The 19,610-nt window shown below is 39.0% G+C and overlaps 1 protein-coding gene across 6 annotated transcripts in view; it reads right to left on the bottom strand.

Annotated features, from left to right (window-relative positions):
- Positions 1-2,537: 2,537 nt before the first annotated feature.
- The window catches only part of SSX2IP (SSX family member 2 interacting protein), a 42,083-nt gene continuing 25,010 nt past the window's right edge, over positions 2,538-19,610 (bottom strand). For 2 of the 6 annotated variants that reach the window (XM_035018149.1, XM_035018150.1), the window contains exons 6-14: positions 19,451-19,586; positions 17,573-17,648; positions 17,313-17,502; positions 14,057-14,207; positions 11,910-12,046; positions 11,411-11,584; positions 8,180-8,294; positions 7,707-7,872; positions 2,538-4,090 (exon numbers count right to left, since the gene is read on the bottom strand). In XM_035018149.1, coding sequence (XP_034874040.1) covers positions 3,916-4,090; positions 7,707-7,872; positions 8,180-8,294; positions 11,411-11,584; positions 11,910-12,046; positions 14,057-14,207; positions 17,313-17,502; positions 17,573-17,648; positions 19,451-19,586 — 1,320 coding nt within the window. In that variant the 3' untranslated portion in view covers positions 2,538-3,915. The remainder of the gene's footprint in view (positions 4,091-7,706; positions 7,873-8,179; positions 8,295-11,410; positions 11,585-11,909; positions 12,047-14,056; positions 14,208-17,312; positions 17,503-17,572; positions 17,649-19,450; positions 19,587-19,610) is intronic. The other 4 variants (XM_035018151.1, XM_035018152.1, XM_035018153.1 and 1 more) reach the window with 4 other exon arrangements.

The raw sequence follows: 19,610 nt of genomic DNA, 5'->3' as shown, positions 1-19,610 counted from the left end.
TGTGCTAAATTTAATTAGTGTTTTTTTATTTCTTGTTAACAAATTATCTTCTTACCATGTGTCAAGCATCCTACTAGGTACAAATATTTCTGAATCTTAAATATAAGAATACTGAGGTGGACCTTTACCAGGGACTTATCACTGACATTACAGTACCTTCCAAATCCTCTAAATTCAGTTATATGTAAATGTTAAGAATTTAAAATCTTAACCAGTCAAGTGAAATAGTTTTTGTTAATCAGATAATTTATTAACATTCCACTCCATTTTTATATCCATCCTGAAAAATATACTTAGAAAAGGACTAGAATAAACTATTTTAGTATCCTTATCAACATGCCCCAAATCTCTGCAAATGCATTTTCTATTACATAGTAATACATGTTCTTGTGGGGAGAAAATCTTCGTTTTTTTTTTAAGATTTTATTTATTTGACAGAGCACAAGCAGGGGGGAGTGGCAGAGGCAGAGTGAGAGGGAGAAGCAGGCTCACCACTGAGCAAGGAGCTGACACAGGGCTTGATCTCAGGACTCCGGGATCATGACCTGAGCTGAAGGCAGACGCTTCACTGACTGAGCCACCCAGGTGCCCCTGCAGGACAGTACTTTGATTGTAGAAAACAAAATGAAAACCCAGCAAAACAAAACAATGATAAATTACACAGTACTTCCCATAGGAAATAATGTAAAGACTCTTTAACTGGAAGCCAGCCATGTCACTGTCATGCACAGAAAAATCAGTCCAAGTTCTATTAAGAGACCGAATGCTTGGGTAGCATTTACCATTCTTTGTTCTAACTTAGGTTTAGATAGCCAGTCTTCCATTCAACTCAGAGGCTCTCGGTGGCGGAGTGTGTGCCCTTAGCTGTCTAAGAACGTAGTCGTAAGCCCTCACATACAACAGGTACTTCATAAATGCTTATGAAAAGATTGACACAAATTAAGGACAAATACAGGGAAAAGTGTACTTACTAGCCTTTGTGACCCATACTTACCTTAAACCCAACCGAGAGACATACTCTGAGGATTCTTACAACAGGGCAATCACATGATGGGCTTGCTGGCTTACACTGTTCCGGTCATACACACTCAAGACCTCCTGGCATCCCGTCATGCACCACGGAACGTGTTTTCCTACAAAAGCCGTGTTACCACAAACCTACGCACAAGTCTGGTAAGCTAAGGTAGGAAACATGGAACTTTTTAAGTAACAAGTGTTTTAATTATACCATAAGGAAAATAATTTGCTGTGGACTATTCTGCAAATCTAAACATTTAATACATTGCTTCTACAAAAAACAAAAAACAACCCACTTATTAAGTTAAATTTTAATCTTTTAATTTTCTGGTATGATGATTCTTCTATGTTTCTCATCATCATAAATTCAAGATATAAAAGTTTAAGAGTAGGAAATAAAACCTTTCCCTTTTCTTTGCCACTTTTGTCCTTTGAAAATTCAAAATGAAAAGAGGAATTCAAAACGGATGCCATGTAAAAACAAACAAGGTACAAGATTCCAGATTTACATATTGATGAACAAGAAAACGTTTATCAGGAGGACTTGAAACCTAAGGTTCCCTGTGGTACCATCATCTAATCACGGCTGAATATAAGACCGCAGCATAGCTGGATTATAAGTACCCTGCAAAATCCTAGGAGTTGCAGGTGTGAAGTCAGGAGCTTTCCAACATAGAAACCATTCCAATAACCTGGGAAGTTTAGCATGACTGGGAATCCCTTTGGCATTGGAATTTACAGTAAAGCAAAACGGACGCTGCTAGGTCAAACATACGACTTCTAGCAGATCTATGCAGACTTTTTACCAAAAATACAATGAACCTGGCTGTTTCATTTTACTGTTTTTTTTCACACCTTAGATTTCAAAGTAGGTCTCAAGGAATTTTTCTTTCCAATATGAGAATTCAACCCACTTAAAATGGAAACACAACAAAGAACAGATGCTCCTTTGTAGAAATCCACTGTCATGGAATGCATTATTCCCTGGAGTAAGATTTACTTTAAACATTAAAATGTTCTTTTCTGGCAAAGGTTATCATGGAAACCCCTGACAAAAAAATTCCTGACAAATGTATCATGGACTATTTTAAAAAAATTTGATTGCCTTTCTTTGATCACGTGACTGCTCAATTGTAAAAAAATTAAAGCTGTTTTTTTTTTTTTTTTAAGATTTTATTTATTTGACAGAGAGAAACACAGCAAGAGAGGGAACACAAGCAGGGGGAGTGGGAGAGGGAGAAGCAGGCCTCCTGCGGAGCAGGGAGCCCAATGCGGGGCTCGATCCCAGGACCCCAGGATCATGACCTGAGCTGAAAGCAGACGCTTAACGACTGAGCCACCCAGGTGCCCCAAAGCTCAGCTCTTTCTTCTTTTGGAATATGGTATGATCCTAGAAATTTTCTATCAGTTCTAATATTTTAAACCGTGAAGAAGTGACCATGCATCAAACGAAGGTCGTGAGTGGCTGCTTTAAGAGCCAGCTTCTCGAGACTATAAATGGGGTTATTTTGTTACAGGTGGTTTCATTAAAGTAAGACACTCAGTGATGGTCTATCAGCCCTGAAAAAATGGTGCTGCTACCCAAACTCATTTATAGTGAATGGACGACAAAAATAAGACTATTTTTCAGATGATGAAGGAAACAGCCATAAGAGTGAGTGTATGTCTGTGGCTGAACTGACTAGAGAACGGGAAGGCAGACGAGCTTTGCAGGATCTAGCCAGGCCGATCTGTGCAGGCTTCTACGTACACACAGGGTTAGGCGCTGAAGCTTTCTCGTAAAAGTCCTGGGCCTACGGTGATCATCATAAATAACGACATGAAGAAACATGCAATCAGTTCTGAAAGCGAGATGACCCAAGTTTGTCCAGAGTGGGAGGAGAATAGTAAGATAAAATTGGATGCTTTTTACATTGTCAGATTTATCATTAGCAGCTAACACCCTGAATTTATTGGCAACTATACCAAGCCCGAGCTGGTAGAGATGTTGCGGTACTGGTCCCCATCTAGTAAAGAAAATATCACCATAAATATCTTCTACCATCCCAAATATCTTAAACCAATATTCTTAAATCGTTTCATTCAAAGGTATGTTGTCATCTTGCCTGTACTACCCTATCATCAAGAGTCCTTGTAAAATTATATATAAAAGTCTACTGCTATAGAAATCTCAGAAATGTCAGGTTAGCAATGATAATTATCTAAAGAAGTTAGCTTCGTGGAACAGCTTTTGAGTATTTATTGCTCAGATGCATTCAAAAAATTCTTGAACATAACGTGGCAATGGCTCTCATACATCTGTAAACAGAACACCACTAAAAAATGTTATTGGCATGAAATACTATAATATGGATGTGTAAAATTTTTAAATCTTAAAGCCTCTTAACATAATCGTGTATATCTATGTACAAAACATACATAAATTTCACTTTATTTAAAACATATGAAAGAGGAAATTTCAAATCACACTAAACATAATAAATATAGAACTTGCTTTGTTAAAAATCTACAGTATACATTCAAGTAAAGGCTAAACTTCCAACGCCAACTATATATGAGACAAAATTAATCATTTACAATAATCAGTTTCCTAAAAGTGCTATTTTTAATACCTATAAGAGGAAACTCATTCTAGTGCTTCTGTTTCCATCCAAACATATACATTCCTTTATTCACAGAACCAGATGCTTCTGTTACTCAAAATATATATCCAAAGCTTTTATATCCTTTTAAATAGATTCAACATATTAGCTCTTTGGGGGAGGGACAGGAAAGTCCAAACAAACACCTCAGACCATCTTCAATCATTAGATATGACCGACTTTATGACACACCCTGTTTCAACTCAGATGTGAAATCTGATGAACGTGCTGATGAGAACAATTCCAGTCCACACGTCTAAGGTAAGTCATCTTTTTCTACATGGGAGTTTGTGTAGGTCGAGGAACACCCACTGTAGCAACCTTCCTGTGATCCAGGTCTTGAGGCCATGCTCCATTTCTGATTTGTACCTTCTCTTCCAACCTGATTTGGTTTAGTTTCTTCAGGAGTTATATTCAGTACATTGATGGAACTGTTGGGAAAAGACAGATCTTAATAATCATCTCCTCCTCCTTTTATCCTTAAGCTCTGCCTGAAGGCCTACATTCGAAGTGCCCCCTTGTCCTATGCTAAGTAAATTTTGAGGACACACAGATCAGGAACAAAGAAGTGTTTCAAAATGGTCTAATTTATCACTTTTATCTTATATATCCCACCTATTTATCTGTTTACCCATCTACTTACTTATTTCTTTGGTCTACTCTGAAGCTCTCTACACAACTGAAGCCTAAGATAGACAGAACATGTGGGCTTTGAAAGCTTGTGTCCCCCGATGTCCCCATCTTCCGGCCACTATTTTATAATCTCTTTATTGTTTTCTTCTTTACACATCCATTTGCTCATGCATGCTTTCCTCTACCCAGCCATTCACCCACATAGCTATTTAACGAGTGCCTACAAAGGCAGTAAGGAGTCCGGACTCTGAAGTCAGATGGTTTAAGCTCATCCCAGCTGGACCGCTCAGCTATGTCACTGTTCTTCAGCTTCCTCAGCTGTAAAATGGAAATAATAGTATCTATCTCATAGGGTTGGGTGGAACTGAGTTAACACATATTAAGCGCTTAAATCAATGCTCAATTAATTGTGTCACGGAGTAACAATCTTAGTGGCTGACACAGACACAGCTGCTACCCTTCAGTGACACAATCTGAGAGGTATGCTCTGTGGCCAGCCGCAAAACAGAAAAATCTGGGGCGCCTGGGTGGCTCAGTCGGTTAAGTGTCTGCCTTCGGCTCAGGTCATGATCCTGGAATCCTGGGATGGAGCCCCAGGTCAGGCTCCCTGCTTCTCCCTCGGCCTCTGCACACCGCCTGCCCCACTCACGCTCTCTCAAGTAAAATGTTAAAAAAAAATCTGCCTAAATGATTTACTTTCAAATCTAACGGGGTAAGTCAACAAATGATACACTTTTATCAACTGAATATCTTATGTAATTTTTTTCACAAATGTACATTTTTTCCCCAAATGTGCGTTTTTTGTGTCTTTGGTTTACTAACTCAACCTCAGTGTGGCAATCCTAAAAAAAAAATGTTGCTTTAATTCTAAAAATCGAAACCCAAAACAATTAAAAATTTTACTTACGCTTATTTGCCAATACTTAAAAAAAAAAAAAAAAAAAAAAAAAGGAACTTGCTTATAATTCAGCCCTCAGAAACCCTGCCATCTCAGACGAGATGGGATCAAGGAGCAACTAAATTCTCTCCATAAATTTGTACCCGAATTACTTTGTATAAGATTCCATTCTACAGTGAAGGAGGAATGAGGTTGTTGCCGTAAGTATTAGCTACAAATACTCCTATTCGTTTTGCTATGATCTTATTACAAACCCAGATCCAAGGTGCTTCAGGAGCAAGGAGTCCAAATTTACCAAATAACTTAAAATTTTGAGAACTATGTCAGGCTCCACAGCTTCTCTCCTGGTAACTAGTAACACAACTCTTTTCTAGGTTTTATCTTCAGAGCCCGGTGACCATGAACATGAAGAGCTCAATGGAGTTTCTTTAGGCTCAAAATTCTGTTTCTATGCCACTGATGTTGTTTCGCCCTCGGACTACATGAGAGAGAAAAGCACTTTTACAATCCATATAGGTTTACATGTATTAAGTACTGTTTTAAGTGCTCTGTATGTGTCATCACTGAAATCTCCTAACACCCTGTGATGTAGGTACTAAATGCTGGACTTACCTTTGTTAAGCACAAAATAATGTCCCAAAGGATTATTATGTCAGATATTTCTTAACTAAAAATAGTAAGATTAAAAAGTAGGAATTGTAGAGACATAAAAATAATCGAGGCAACTGCTATATTCTCTCTTGGACACAGAATGCATTATTTGAAATTGGTGACTAGAATTTGTGTTATTTATACAGATCGTTCGGATTGGTCAAACTTGGGAGTTTAATAACATTCTGTATAAGAAAATACTCTGAGCTTACAGTACCTTTTGATTGTAAATCAAACTCACTTCCCATACTCAACCCATCAGTTAATCTGTTGGCTCTAACTGCAAAATATATTCCAAATCCTGTCCTGTCTACCTTCATGTGACGACCCTTGTCTAAATGGCGACTGTCTCCCCGCGACTCCCTGGGAGCCTCCTAACCACGTCTCCTGGCTCACAGCACGGGGCTCCTACAGTCTGCTTCCCACATGAGAGAACAGTCATCTTTTCAAACAGACTTTTTTTTCCCACTCTCCTGCTTACACATCTCCAGTGCTTTTCCTGTTGCCCTTAGAACAATATCTGACCTAACAGATACCGACTAAATACTTTACAAATGAGATGTCAGGTACATGCATGTGTGTGGGGGCAGCAGAGCGGGGTTCTGGAGGAACAACATGGTCATGAGTTGATAATGGTCATGAGAGAAGCTGGGTGATGCGTATACAGGGCATCATGACCTTATTCTCTCGACACTTGTATGTATCTGAACTTTTACATAAAAAAGTTTGTATCCTCATCTACTCACCCAGGGCCTTATAGGATGTGACCCCTGCCCACCTTCCACCAACCCCTCTCACCTCTTGGTCTTGCTCGCTAACACCACTTGCCCTCCACAAACACACCAGCGTCCCGCCTTTGGGGTCCCTACACTTGCCTAGAGGACTCTTCCCACGTTCTTTCTTGCCCCTCAATGTTTAGAGTCCTCATTCTTTTACAAATCAACAATATATACAGGGCTTCATATTTTTGTTTTGAAATTCATTTATTCAACAATTCTTGGTCCAAGGACTAGTGGGTTTCTTCCAACACTTAGGTCCACATCAGCCTCTCACTACCACAGATCTAGTGTGCCAGAGCCCCGACCCCTGCTCTCTCGGGCACGTGCCAAACACGCAGGCCCCCGTGACACTGTCTCCCACTTTGGTTAAGAGGAAAGATCACCACCACACTTTCCAAGGTATCCTTTTGCTCTTTTCTATTCCTCTCTCACTAGGAATGTTCTATGTGCTCAGCTTATTAATCTTGGAATAGGCTCTGAGGTAAAACATTGACATTATACCTTAGAAAATGATTTAACAACGTGAGACAGAGAAAAGTACCAAAATGCATCCGTTAATAGAAATATATGGGTTTCCTGGGGAAGGGGAGCAACTTTTTTTGACCCTGTCATCCCTGGGCACAGATCTTTACCATTCACGATGAGGACATTTTTCTCAGTTCTTTGCCCTTCAACACCAATAAAATGGGCATAGCAAAAGAAATTTTAAAATATATACTCTGCAAAGACTGTGAAAATATCCTTCTATTTAACAAAATTAAAGAATTCAAAATACTAAGCGATTCCTGTAAATGAGACTGTATTTTAATTATTTTGTATTTTGGACGTGAAATGAAAGGAACAACATTATATGATCTGGCTCCCAGCAGGCAGGGACCAGACCCACCTCGTTCGCTACTGTATTCCCAGCACCAGCAGGTGTCCTTATATGATGACCACCCAATAAATATTTGCACAATGAATAATCAATCTACTAAATCCCTCTCCAAAGCCACTCCCGCTGCTAACACTACAGACATGCCTACTTGCCCCCAGCAGTGCAGATCCAGCAGTGGGACAGACCACCTGCTAGACCCCCTACAATACCTATGTGCAGATGCACAGGAACGCGTCTGGCAAAAGTCCGAAGTAGAAGGAGAAGCAGGAAGAGACTTAGTAAGTTTGGATGTGCAAACCGGAGACCCGTTAGACACACCGTGAGGCTTCTTCTGCCATGGCCTCGAGTGCACTGTAAGACTGTCCCGATCAGAACCTGTGAAAAGAAAGAATGTGGACAAAAGCAGTGCATATGGTGAGGTAGCAAACAAGGTGAAGGACATTAGCTATGATGATCATCTGCAGGGGAGTGAGGTCTGAGGTAGAACAAGTTAATGTGGCTGGCCACTCCAGCCCCCCCCCCGACTCTGGTCTAGCTAATCTCGCCATCTCTTATGCATATTCCATAAACATCTAAGGATCTAGTTTTTAAAATATTTGGTGATCTCCAAAGTTTTACATTAATAATGGACAGTATTTCATTTACATGCATTTTCAGATTAAAGGGTTAATGAAGTACTCACTTCCTGAGAAGGCACTGAAAAGTTTCATATTTTCGGAGTTCTGGTGGTCAAAGGTAGTCATATTTAAAAACTGTTGCTTTAACCAACTGGCTCTTTCTTCTTCAAATGCCTTTCTCTATCGTAACAAGCAAACCAAAGAAATATTGATCAACATTTCAACATTCACATTGTTGGCATTTCCCATCACTTCTGCAGCTGCTGGTGTTTGCTTTCTGGCTATCATAAAGATTTTGTAAATCAAATGAATTAACCTAGAAAACTAAGAAAAATTTCATTGAAGAAAATTATATTTAAGAAATAAAAATGACCCATTTCACCTAATAAACCAACTCATCACTATTTTCACACCCGTTTTGAGTAAACTCAAATGGACAATGCAAACAAAACAAAAACAAAAACAAAAAACAGCATATTAGCATAACTCCTGAGCATACAGAACATTATATAGAATTACCAAAAAAACAGAAAAATACCCACTGCAAATGAATCACTTGAGAAAAAGGAGCTGTGACTTCCCCGGGCATTGCTCTGGGCCTCTAACCACCTACCAACATCAGCAGCCACCACCACTAAGCCACAAGAGGGCACATGTCAGACTTTCCCCTTCCCATCGGCCGATCATCCTAGACTCTCCCTCAGCCCTCAGGTCTTCACGCTTCCATCTCATCCTTCCCTGGCCCCACTGGCCCCAGAGCCCAGAGGCAGACAGATCCTCCTGCAGAGAGCTGGGGGCAGTACACAAAGTAGCCGGAGTATCTCTTGGAACAGGCTGGGAGACAGGGACCCAGAAACAGGTTCCCAGAAGTTAGGAGAAAATGCTGGTGCAAATTTTCTGAGAAAGTTAGCTATTGATAAGACAGATTTTCACAGCTGTGGAGGACATCCATGATAGCTACTTAAACAGAATATAGTCTTTCATTCCTAAATACTAATACAAAATTATGCATCACCAGACATTTGAAGAAAACTAAGAGCATGAAAGAAAAACAGCCAACATAACTGACCACAGATAACAGATAGTTCAAGAGACTCTTTAAAAAAAAATTCTAACACAAATGATTAGATTTATGAACATCTGTAAAATAATATAGTGCTATACATGGAAAAGCAAAAAATGAAGACATGGGAGAACTTAAAAGATAAATCTAAAATAAAAACTCAGTGGATGAAGTGAAGAGTTAAAAGTGAGAGAATATCCCCGAACTCAGAACATAAAGTCAATCTACAGATGTAGTCAGAAGACCAATCATTTGTCTAATAAAAGTGTTCCAGAATACAAGAGAAGTCAAAGAAGGAAAAAATACAGAATCAAAGAAAATATCCCTGAATTGAAGAAATATAGTGTCTTGAGGCTGAAAAGAAGCTACACCTAGATACAGCCTAGTAAAATGTTAGAACTTTAAGAATATAAAAAGGACAGAAGAAGGAGAGAAGGAAAAAACAAAACAGGATATCCACAAAGTATGGTATATGTAGGTTATATTTTAAACAGGCTCCTCATTAGTAAAACCAAACAGTAGAAAAAATGGAGTAAGTTTTGAGGGAAAAAAGTTGGAAACTAAATTCTATATCCAGCCAAACCAATCATATGAATGTATTTTTGGATATTCTAGAATTGAGAATATTTTTCACTCACACAATACTTGACAAAAAAAATTACTCAAGAAAGTAATACAGCAAATTGAAAAAGGAACCCAAGAAAGAAGATAACATGAGACATAAGCTGAATGTGAGTCAGGAAATCATAAAGGAGCTACAAAGAAAAGTCAAAGGATTCACTACACAGGGATATATGAAAGATTCTCTCCCAGATGGCAGATTCTTAGTAACAGACTATTTCCTAGGTGGCCAAATGTGTTACTAGGTTAGAGAATGAATAACATTTACAGAATCATGATGATATCAGTGTTCTTTCAAATGTTAAGTCTCAATCTTGCACAAAGTACTTACAACTGGATTACCTTACAGGCTAACACTTGACAATGAAAAAGAAAAGCAGAGACAAAAACTGCGAAGTAGAGGGACAAGAGAAAGGCAACAAGGGTGAACCCAAGAATGTCTTCATCTTTCATTGTGGGGACAAACTGATACTGTCTCAAGGGGAGCAGACATGGAATGGAAGCATTAAACATTCTATTTAAAGAAAAAAAAAAGTCAACCAGAAGAAACCATTTTTAAAAAGTTAGTTTAAAAAAGTAACAATATAGGGGCGCCTGGGTGGCTCAGTTGGTTAAGCGACTGCCTTCGGCTCAGGTCATGATCCTGGAGTCCCGGGATCGAGTCCCGCATCAGGCTCCCTGCTCGGTGAGGAGCCTGCTTCTCCCTCTAACCCTCCCCCCTCTCATGTACTCTCTCTCTCTCTCATTCTCGCTCTCTCAAATAAATAAATCTTTAAAAAAAAAAAAAAGTAACAATATAATGAAGAAGTCACGTATGTAGGTGAGAAATAGTGTAGATGAGAGGTAGGATAAGGATAGGAAATTTTTTATCTTTCACAGCAGGGGAATCAACAGACTTATCAAGGAAAAAAGGCTGAAGTACATTAAAGTTAAAAACATACTTCCCAGAAGAATTATAAACTTAGTGGTTACCTCGAAGGAACCAAACTGTGGAGATAAGAATGGGTGGTTATTTTTTCACTTCTGGCTTTTTGTGCGGGTTTTTATTTTTGAAAACATGTTCACACATTACTTCTATAATTTTTGAAAGGAAAACATGTAGGTTAATACATCGTTAAGTAAAAAAGCGAGCTGTGGAAGGTGTTTGCACACATCGCTGGGTGGTGATGGGAGAACTTCGGTTCTGTACTCCCCCTCCCTCCCGCCCTCCTTTTTAAACAACAAACAGGCTCTCGGTTGCACGGTCTTTTGACCCTGCACCTACTGACAGTGGACAGGTCACAAATGTCCAAGAAAGATCTCCTGTGGGAAGCTGAACACTTACCAGTAGAAAGCCAACCCAGAGGGGATAATGGAGGCTTACGGTTTTCTAAAAAAAAAAAAAAGTTTCAACTCCCAAATCTGGTAAAGGCAGAACGATACCCTTTCTAAAGTAGTTCACGTGCTTCCAATCCCTTCCAGTTCACGTTATTTGTAAGATCACTGGTAAACTACTTGACAAAAAACCAAACTGGACAGCAAGGAAACAATGAAAGGCAGAACTTGGATGCATTCCGCTGGGCCTCCCAGAACTTTCAAAAGCTCTGCAAGGAAAGCCACTCGTTGAAAATACCTCCAATCCTAGGCGAATAGCCGCGTCTGTAAAGCTTCGTCTTTCCTTCTCAAAATTCTTTTTTTGCTCTTTAAACAGGGACCACTCTTCCTTGAGGCGCTCCTTTTCCTCCAGCAAGTAACAGTCTCGGAGCAGTGAGGTGGTATCATCATCACATGCAGTAGCCAGCTGCTGCTATTAAATTTTAAAACATAGTAAGTTCCAGAGGGTCCCTGCAATGCTCCCAGTTAAAATTAAAGCAAAGGAAGCAGGGTCAAACTTTAGGGGAAGGACAGAAACGATGGAAAACCAGAAAGTCAACGGAGGATTCTCGTTTTGCAGCTGGCGAAGCCCCGCCTGAGGAATGGCCTGCGTTCTACCTGTTAGCAAGCGAAGAACTTAGAGCAGAGAAATGACAAACACTACAGATCTTCTGAAAAACGGGAATAAAAATCTAGTAAGGTGTAAAATCCTGGCCATTCTCATGGGAAAACAGCTTGAAAAGGCAACTCACATTTACCTGTAAAAGCTGCTGCTGAGTTTTAATCATTTCTTTACACTGCTGAATTTCTAACTCGAGTTTTTCAGTTTCTTGTTCGTGGTCTTGTCGTGAGATTACGTCTTCATCATTAAAACCTTCTAGGTGTACCTTTGAAACTAACATAAAACCAGTCATTTGACATAGGCTTTACACCACTCAGTTTATGGTGTTTTTTTGAACTATATTTAAAAATCAAGGCTCTCAGAATTTCTTTCTGGAATCTCATAGGTTTTCTAAAAGGTACTTATTCCCTTTGCCCTTTAAAAATTTCATAAGCTATAATAATACAACTATATTTATAGTATTTTAGCACTATGAAAAAAAAATTTTTTTTTAGCACTATGAAAAAATTTAAAAAGCAAAGCAACTTATTATAAGGGATTCATGACAACTACAAATTCGTACTATTTTTGGACTAAAATGATATCTTTACTAATAGCTCTACTATGAACATTTAATTTGAAATCCGTATTTATTCAAGACTATGTCCTAATTAAAAATGGACAACCTATAAGCATCTGCCTTTGGCTCAGGTCATGATCCCAGAGTCCAGGGATCGAGCCCCGCACTGGGCTCCCTGCTCAGTGGGAAGCCTGCTTCTCCCTCTGCCCCTCACCCTGCTCGTGCTCTCTCTCTCACTTGCTCACTCACTCTCTCAAATAAATTTAAAAAATCTTTAAAAAAATGGACAACCTATATTCACAAAAGAGAAAAATAATTAACAAATCCATAAACTACTTTTGACTCTTCTTCAAAGATCAATGCAGTGCTACAAATCTTGCAAATTCCTATTTAACAAACAGGAAGTCCAAACATACTTGCCATTTACTAAGAGATGGCAACTGAAATCAATAAAATCTCATGTAAATTAATTTTAGTACAAAATTTTGCTGATTACCCTTTACTACTAAAGACAACTGACAGTTATCTTGTGACTTTTGACATTCAGAATAAATTTTCTTTCAACAGACTTCATTTACCGAGCAGAAACCTTAATTTTCTTGATTTAAAAGAATGCAAACTTTAACGAATATAAAATATTAAGAACACATTCATCAGTGTAGATCTATACTATCTACAGTGACAGGAAATGGTGTCTAAAATAACACAGTTAAATGAAAAAAGCAGTGTAGTAAAAATATGTAATACTCAATTTTTGTTTTTATATATTTTTTAAAGATTTTATTTATTTGAGAGAGCGAGCGAGCGAGCATGAGCAGGGGGAGGGGCAGAGGGAGAGGAAGAGAGAGAGAATCTCAAGCAGACTCTCCACTGAGTGCAGAGCTCCACATGGGGCTCAATCCCATGACCCTGAGATCATGACCTAAGCCGAAACCAAGAGTCAGACGTTTGACTGAGCCACCGAGGCACCCCAGTTTTTTATATATTTTTAAATAAATATTTTGTGGGCGCCTGGGTGGCTCAGTCAGTTGAGCTTCTGCCTTTGGCTCAGGTCATGATCCCAGGCTGCTGGGATCAAGTCCCACATTGAGCTCCTGGCTCAGCGGGGAGTCTGCTTTCTCCTTCTCCCTCTGCTTGCTGCTCCCCCTGCCTGTGCTCTCTCTCTGTCAAATGAATAAATAAAATCTTTAAAAAATGGATATTTTGTAAAGGCCTACAGAAAAAATCTAGAAAGATAAGCACCAAACTGTTAAGTGTCATGTATAGGGAACAGAAACCTGAATATTCTACTTCATATACTTCCTAATTGATATTTTATATTAAACATCTATTATTTTGAAAATAATTTAAAAATAAATTAGGAACCAGGAGTATGCAAGTACCTAGGAATGATAAGGAACAGGTTCATATTTATACCATATCACGATTAATAATTCTTAATTCCCAAGATCAGTAAGAGACTCAGTTCACTTTATTCAACTGTACACTGCACTCAGAATAGATGGAGATACGTCATATCCTGTTTTCAGAGAAAGATTCACGGAGGGGCAAAGTATTTCCCAGTGAGGTTCAAACCTCACCTCCAGAAGTAGACAGAAGCTTGATTATCAAACCACCAAATTGAGCTCAAGTACTTCAGGATCTGACCCCCTAACGTGACTCTCCAAGTGACTGAAATTAAGAGCTGAGTGTCACAACTCACTCTGCACGCAGTGAGAAGTTACCTTGGTTATCAAGTTTTTCTACATGACTTTTCAAAATCCTCCACTGTTTTCTGATGCTGTTGGTAAGCTGCTCTCTCACAGTCTCACAGGAAAGGTCCCACATACTCTCCCTACTCAGTTCCCCAGCATCTTCTTCAGCATCCGAGATAACCTACAAGCAAGAAAGATGAAAAGGAAAGACCAGTATCTTAAAATGGCTCTAGATACTCAGGCAATAGTAATTAAACTGATCATCAGAGATACCTATCAAAAGCATTTCTGTGCTGTATCTTATGCAAAAATGACCTAATAATAGAAACAGAAATTCTCCAACTCAAGTCTCTTCAAATGTAATTTGAATCCAAATACGGTTAGTGACAAGAGTCACGAAGCTGTGTGAGGAAGAGTTATTCACTACTTGTCCTGTATTGTGTTAGAGCTCTCACAAGCTAATTAATCCTCAAATCATGTTACAATGTGGGGAAAATGATGCTTAGAGAAGTAGAGATACTGCCCACTATCATACAGCCAAGAGGTAGAACTGAGATCTGAAGTTAGATCAACTTATCTCTAATCCTAGGCTGTTTAAATAAATAAACCAGTGAGATTATCTACAAAGTAAGCAACTGTGAATCCTATTTTTCTCATGTAATTTTAAAAAATAAAACTAGAGATTATTTTTTTTTTACTCTACCAAGACATTAAATCATAGGAAAATACAGAAAACCACTGACACAGAATCACACAGAATCAAAGCAGGATAAAGAACATAGGGAAACAATACTAATATATATTATGTCAAAATAATCTGCAGCTACATAGATAATGTGTGTGTGTGTATGTGTATATGTATGTGTGTGTGTGTGTGTATATATATGTATATATGTATATATCTGCATAATAATCTGCTAAGTCCTAAATTTGTTGTTAACATCCAGGAAAGTGATATACTTCCAGAGATATACCTCCCTAATATGAACAATAAAATATCTTGCTGGGGAAAAAAAGAAAACCTATCGAAGATGAAAGAAACACCGATCAGACTGTTCCCACAGGCAGGTGCAGCAGGAATGAGGGAGTGACTCAGCCGGGAGAGCTGTATCAATAGCCCCAGGTCAGCAAAGGCTGCCAGAGGTCAAGCTCTCCCATGGGAAGCAGGTTGGGGAAAGGCCCAGCACGGAGCTCACTGTGACTCTGATTCTTGCCAATCAAGCCTCTGGAGCTACTTGCCAGTAATTCTTCCAAGGAGCTACAACCTGCCAGAATACTATAAATCCATTATTTTAAAAATGAACAATAATTGCTTCACACTGTCCAGACTGAAACTCTGAAACCACAAAATGAAAATAAAAAATTAACTTGAATTTTGGGTATATGTTTTGGCTATACTTAAGCACAATAACAAATTAATGAAACCTCAAGGCTACCTAGGCATTCTAAGGTTCATCTTATCCTCTTGCTATAATGCTCCAAAATCCTTAAAAGAAAGGAAGGACTGAATTAAATTGTAAGAGAAAAAAATTCTAGAAAAACAGATCTTTTAAAAGCAAGAAATATACTTGAGAGTATTGCTTCTCCAAAGGTAAACAGCTGAATTTTTAAGAACCATACAGAATACTACCCTGGCTGCAGTGGCGAGGAGAGAGGGTCCTTGACTTACTACTGACTTGTGCTGCACACGGGCTGGGGATGTTAGTAAAGGCAGGGCCAAAAACTGAACGCGCTGCGGGAGTAACGGAAACCGCTCACTCTGGAGAGGTATTTGTGCATGTGCACAACAAAAAGTGACAGACTTTGAGAGAAAAGGCGGAGGTCAAGCAGGTCCCGAACTGGGGAGTTTAAAAGAACTTCAGGTAATGCTTTTTTAAAAAAAGAAAGAAAAAAGAGCTGGAAGGTGGGATGGGCTTAACAGTTAGACTGACCATAAGGTAAATAATCCCCTCACATAGGTTTAAAAAACAAGTTCTGATGACTTGCTGATAATTAGCATTTCCCATCAATGTTATTTTCAGATTTTAGTCACTTGCCTGAATCCAGAATTTAAACATGGAAAGCAATTAAGTTAAAAGAAATTTTCACCATATGGGACTTGTTTTTTCCCGACCTCTGCACGTATTACTCCCCTTGTGTCACATGCTTCTACCCCCAAAACACCCACTTTATTTTTAAAGAACCAACTCAAATATCCCTTTCTCCGTGAGGCCCTCTTGATTGCCACAATTCCTTTGTTCAGCACGTTTGTACCACCCTATTACCGCTAAGATATGTAACAATTACTTTTGCACATGCCCCATCTCCCCAAAAGAGCTTCCTAAAGGATGCAATGGACTGAATGTTCATGTTCCCTCGAATTCATGGTGAAATCCTAACGCCCAATGTGCGGGTATTCAGAGCCACGTGGGGCCTCTGGGAAGTGAGGAGGTCATGAAAAGTAGAGTCCTCGTGAATGGGACGAGTGCCCCTAAAAAGGGACTCAGGTGAGCTCTCCTCCTCTTTCCGGCATGGCAGGGTGAGGGTGCAAGGAGCCGGCAATGTGCAACCAGGAAGACACAGTCTGCCCAGACACTGACCCTACTGGCAGCCAGAGTTTGAACCTCCCAGTGCCAGAACTGTAAAAAATAAATTTCTGTTGTTCTTAACCACCTAGTCTATGGTAGTTTGTCATAACAGCCCCAACTGAGACAAAGGAAGAAGTCAAAATCCTTTTAGCTTTTTCTTTCCAGGGACCAGAACATAATGTACATTCTGCAAATTTCTGGACTGAATGATGAGTTGGTTCCCAAAGTTAATAAACATTTCACTCTGAAAGTAAAGCCTGCTTAAGTACACAATACCTAAACTATTTAGAGGATACTCAGCACAGTTAAAAACATGAACACTGGGGTGAGACAGACTTGGATTTAAATCCTAGTTCTGCCACGTGTGATACTAAGGCCAATGGGACGAGTGTGCCTCAGTTTCCTCAGCTATAAATGGGGATAATTATGGTATGAAAAGCATCAGATAAGAAGAATGAAATGAGACCGTGCTCTTAAAGTGCTTATCACAGTGTGTGGCACAGAGTAAGTCCTTGGAAAGTCACCTCCATCATCTCCCAGGCCATGTCTAGAAACATACAGGGACATTTTGTTGTTGTTGTCACAGTGCCTGGGGGCAGTACAGCAGTGAGCATCCTGTCCAAAATGCCAAGGGTGTCCCCACTGGGAATACCTAGCTAATGTCTGAATTGTTTGACTTAGCAATCCGAAACTGTATTAGAGAGGAAAGAGCCACTTACAGTTCCTGTACTATCATCTGCTCTTTCTCTAGGTTTCTGCTTTTGGGGAGAAAGAAGAGAAATCATTTCCTTTTTCATTTGCTGAAGAACCTTCTTAAGTTCAGCATTTTCCATTAGGATTTGTTTCTGACGATATTCATAATCATTCAAGAGAATTTTATACATTTCATCTTCATTCCTGAGAAAGAAACTGTCAGTATGAAAATGCAGTTACAGAAAGAAAATGCTGATGAAATGGGTCAATTTAAATTGGACCTTACCTGGCCTCAGTTTTACCCGTCCTCCAGGAGCCTCTTTTTCCATCGGCTCTCCCCACATAATTTAAAACTTCCATAGCTACAAACATGAACATGCAAAACAAAACCAATTCTTACCATACATATGTTTAAGTGTATAAAACCCTAACACACTCTATACACACTGGAGACATAAGTCAACCTGGTATAGATTAGGATTTGGGCTCAAACAGCCCAGATTTCAAGCTCCAGTTCTGCATCACTGATAAGCCCTGAGACCTTAACCAGTTATTTAACTACTAAAGTATTGATGAAGAAACAATACAGAGGGAATGATGAAAGTATCTACCCAAAAGTTGTTGTGAACAGTAAAAGAAGTTGTTAAAACAGTTAAAGTACTTGTAAATATTATTTTATTATCATTATTAACTTTATCATTGGGGCTGGCAAACTCCAGCCTGCAGGCCAGCTGCCAGATTTTCTAAATAAAGTTTTATTAGAACACTGCCACACCATTTGTTTATATAGTTTCATGCTACAAGTGCAGGGATGGAAAGTTGTGACCAAAGACTACAGACCCCACAAACCTGAACATATTTACTATTAGAAGCTTTACAGAAAAAGCCTGCCAAGCCCTGTGTTGTCATCATCATCAAAGGAGTCAAGGCCCCTGTGTATTAATTTCTCTTCTGTCCCAGGGGGATGGATGCAGTTGGCATTAGAAGGAAGTAAGATGACACTAAGTTACTGTAATTTTAGACTTGATGAAATCATTATGAGCCTGTCACTTCCAGTTAGGTATGGACTAGGAAACAGCCAGACTCCCATAAAATAAGGGCTCTGTTACCAGAGTTCCATCTTTAATAAACTTCTCTAATTAGGTGTTACATTTTATACTTCCAGCATTTCATCCTGCTCTGTATATAATTCATGAATGAACACGAGGTTAACCAATGAAATTTAAATTTGATTACCTACAGATTTTCCAACCTTGTCTTAATTGCTTACTACACTTTCATTTTTCAGGAATTTTTAAAAGAAGATAGCTGACTAACTGCAAGAGCTCTGCTGTACAGATGAGCAGTGAGGCAGCCAACACCGAGCGGCCTGCTGACAGCCTGCGACGTGGGCTCAGCAGTTGTGTCAGCAAGTCCGACCAAGCTCAGCTTCGGAAACCGCAGCTCGGGGCATTACCGTACAAGGCAGTTAGGGTCCACCTGGAAACCACTGTTCGATAAATCAGTGCATAGATTTCCTGTGCCGCATTTTCCCAGGCCAGCAAAACTGTATCTGCGTGGCCCTGGTCGTGTGTGTGTGTGTTTCTACTTTTTCATCTACGTGATTTCCCTGAAATTATGGACATACTTGGATGAAGTTGCCAAATGATTTTCAAAAGAATGACACAAGAAAAAAGTACACCTTATGAACAAACATAAGCATAACATTCACAGTCCATCTTTCAGACTGGTTGCCTCAAAAATGCACAGCCACACTTATTAGAAGGAACTGATGTAAATGATTTGGTCAGATGAATAATTTTATGAAGTCAATTCTAAAATCACACTTGTTTTGATACTCAGAAACTCATCGTGATTTTTCATATGATCAGTTCTTGGCTATGGAAGATCAGAATATCCCCTGGCTTAGTTTTTCCTCTGTGGAAGTACAACAGTCATATTAAAAAGTAATGTAACTCTTACATGCAACAAAGGAAGCGAAATTATTATTTTTCACTAATGAGTTATCTCGATTTCTAGTTTATATGGATACACACCATCCACAAACAATTGCATAAAGCATAAAAATACTTCATGAGGTATTCTGCTCCAACTACTGACATTTATTTCTTAGCATATTAGCTTATTTGTTTATTTTCCTCTATCTTAACCAGTTGTTTCTTACCTATTTTTTTATCCTTCTTGTTCATAACAAGTTGATGTAGACGTTCCTTTAATTTATTATATTCACGTTCTTTTCTCTTCATATCATGATTATATTGAGTAGCTCGACTTGCAATGATATTTTGTAATTTTTGTACCTGAAAAAAGCATTTTCCATCAAA

This window comes from Mirounga leonina, unplaced genomic scaffold, assembly GCF_011800145.1.
Source record: "Mirounga leonina isolate KUSES-001 unplaced genomic scaffold, KU_Mleo_1.0 Mir_173, whole genome shotgun sequence".
Lineage (NCBI taxonomy): Eukaryota > Metazoa > Chordata > Mammalia > Carnivora > Phocidae > Mirounga > Mirounga leonina.
Note: the sequence above shows the minus strand (reverse complement) of the source record. Positions and strands in the feature narration are given on the sequence as shown.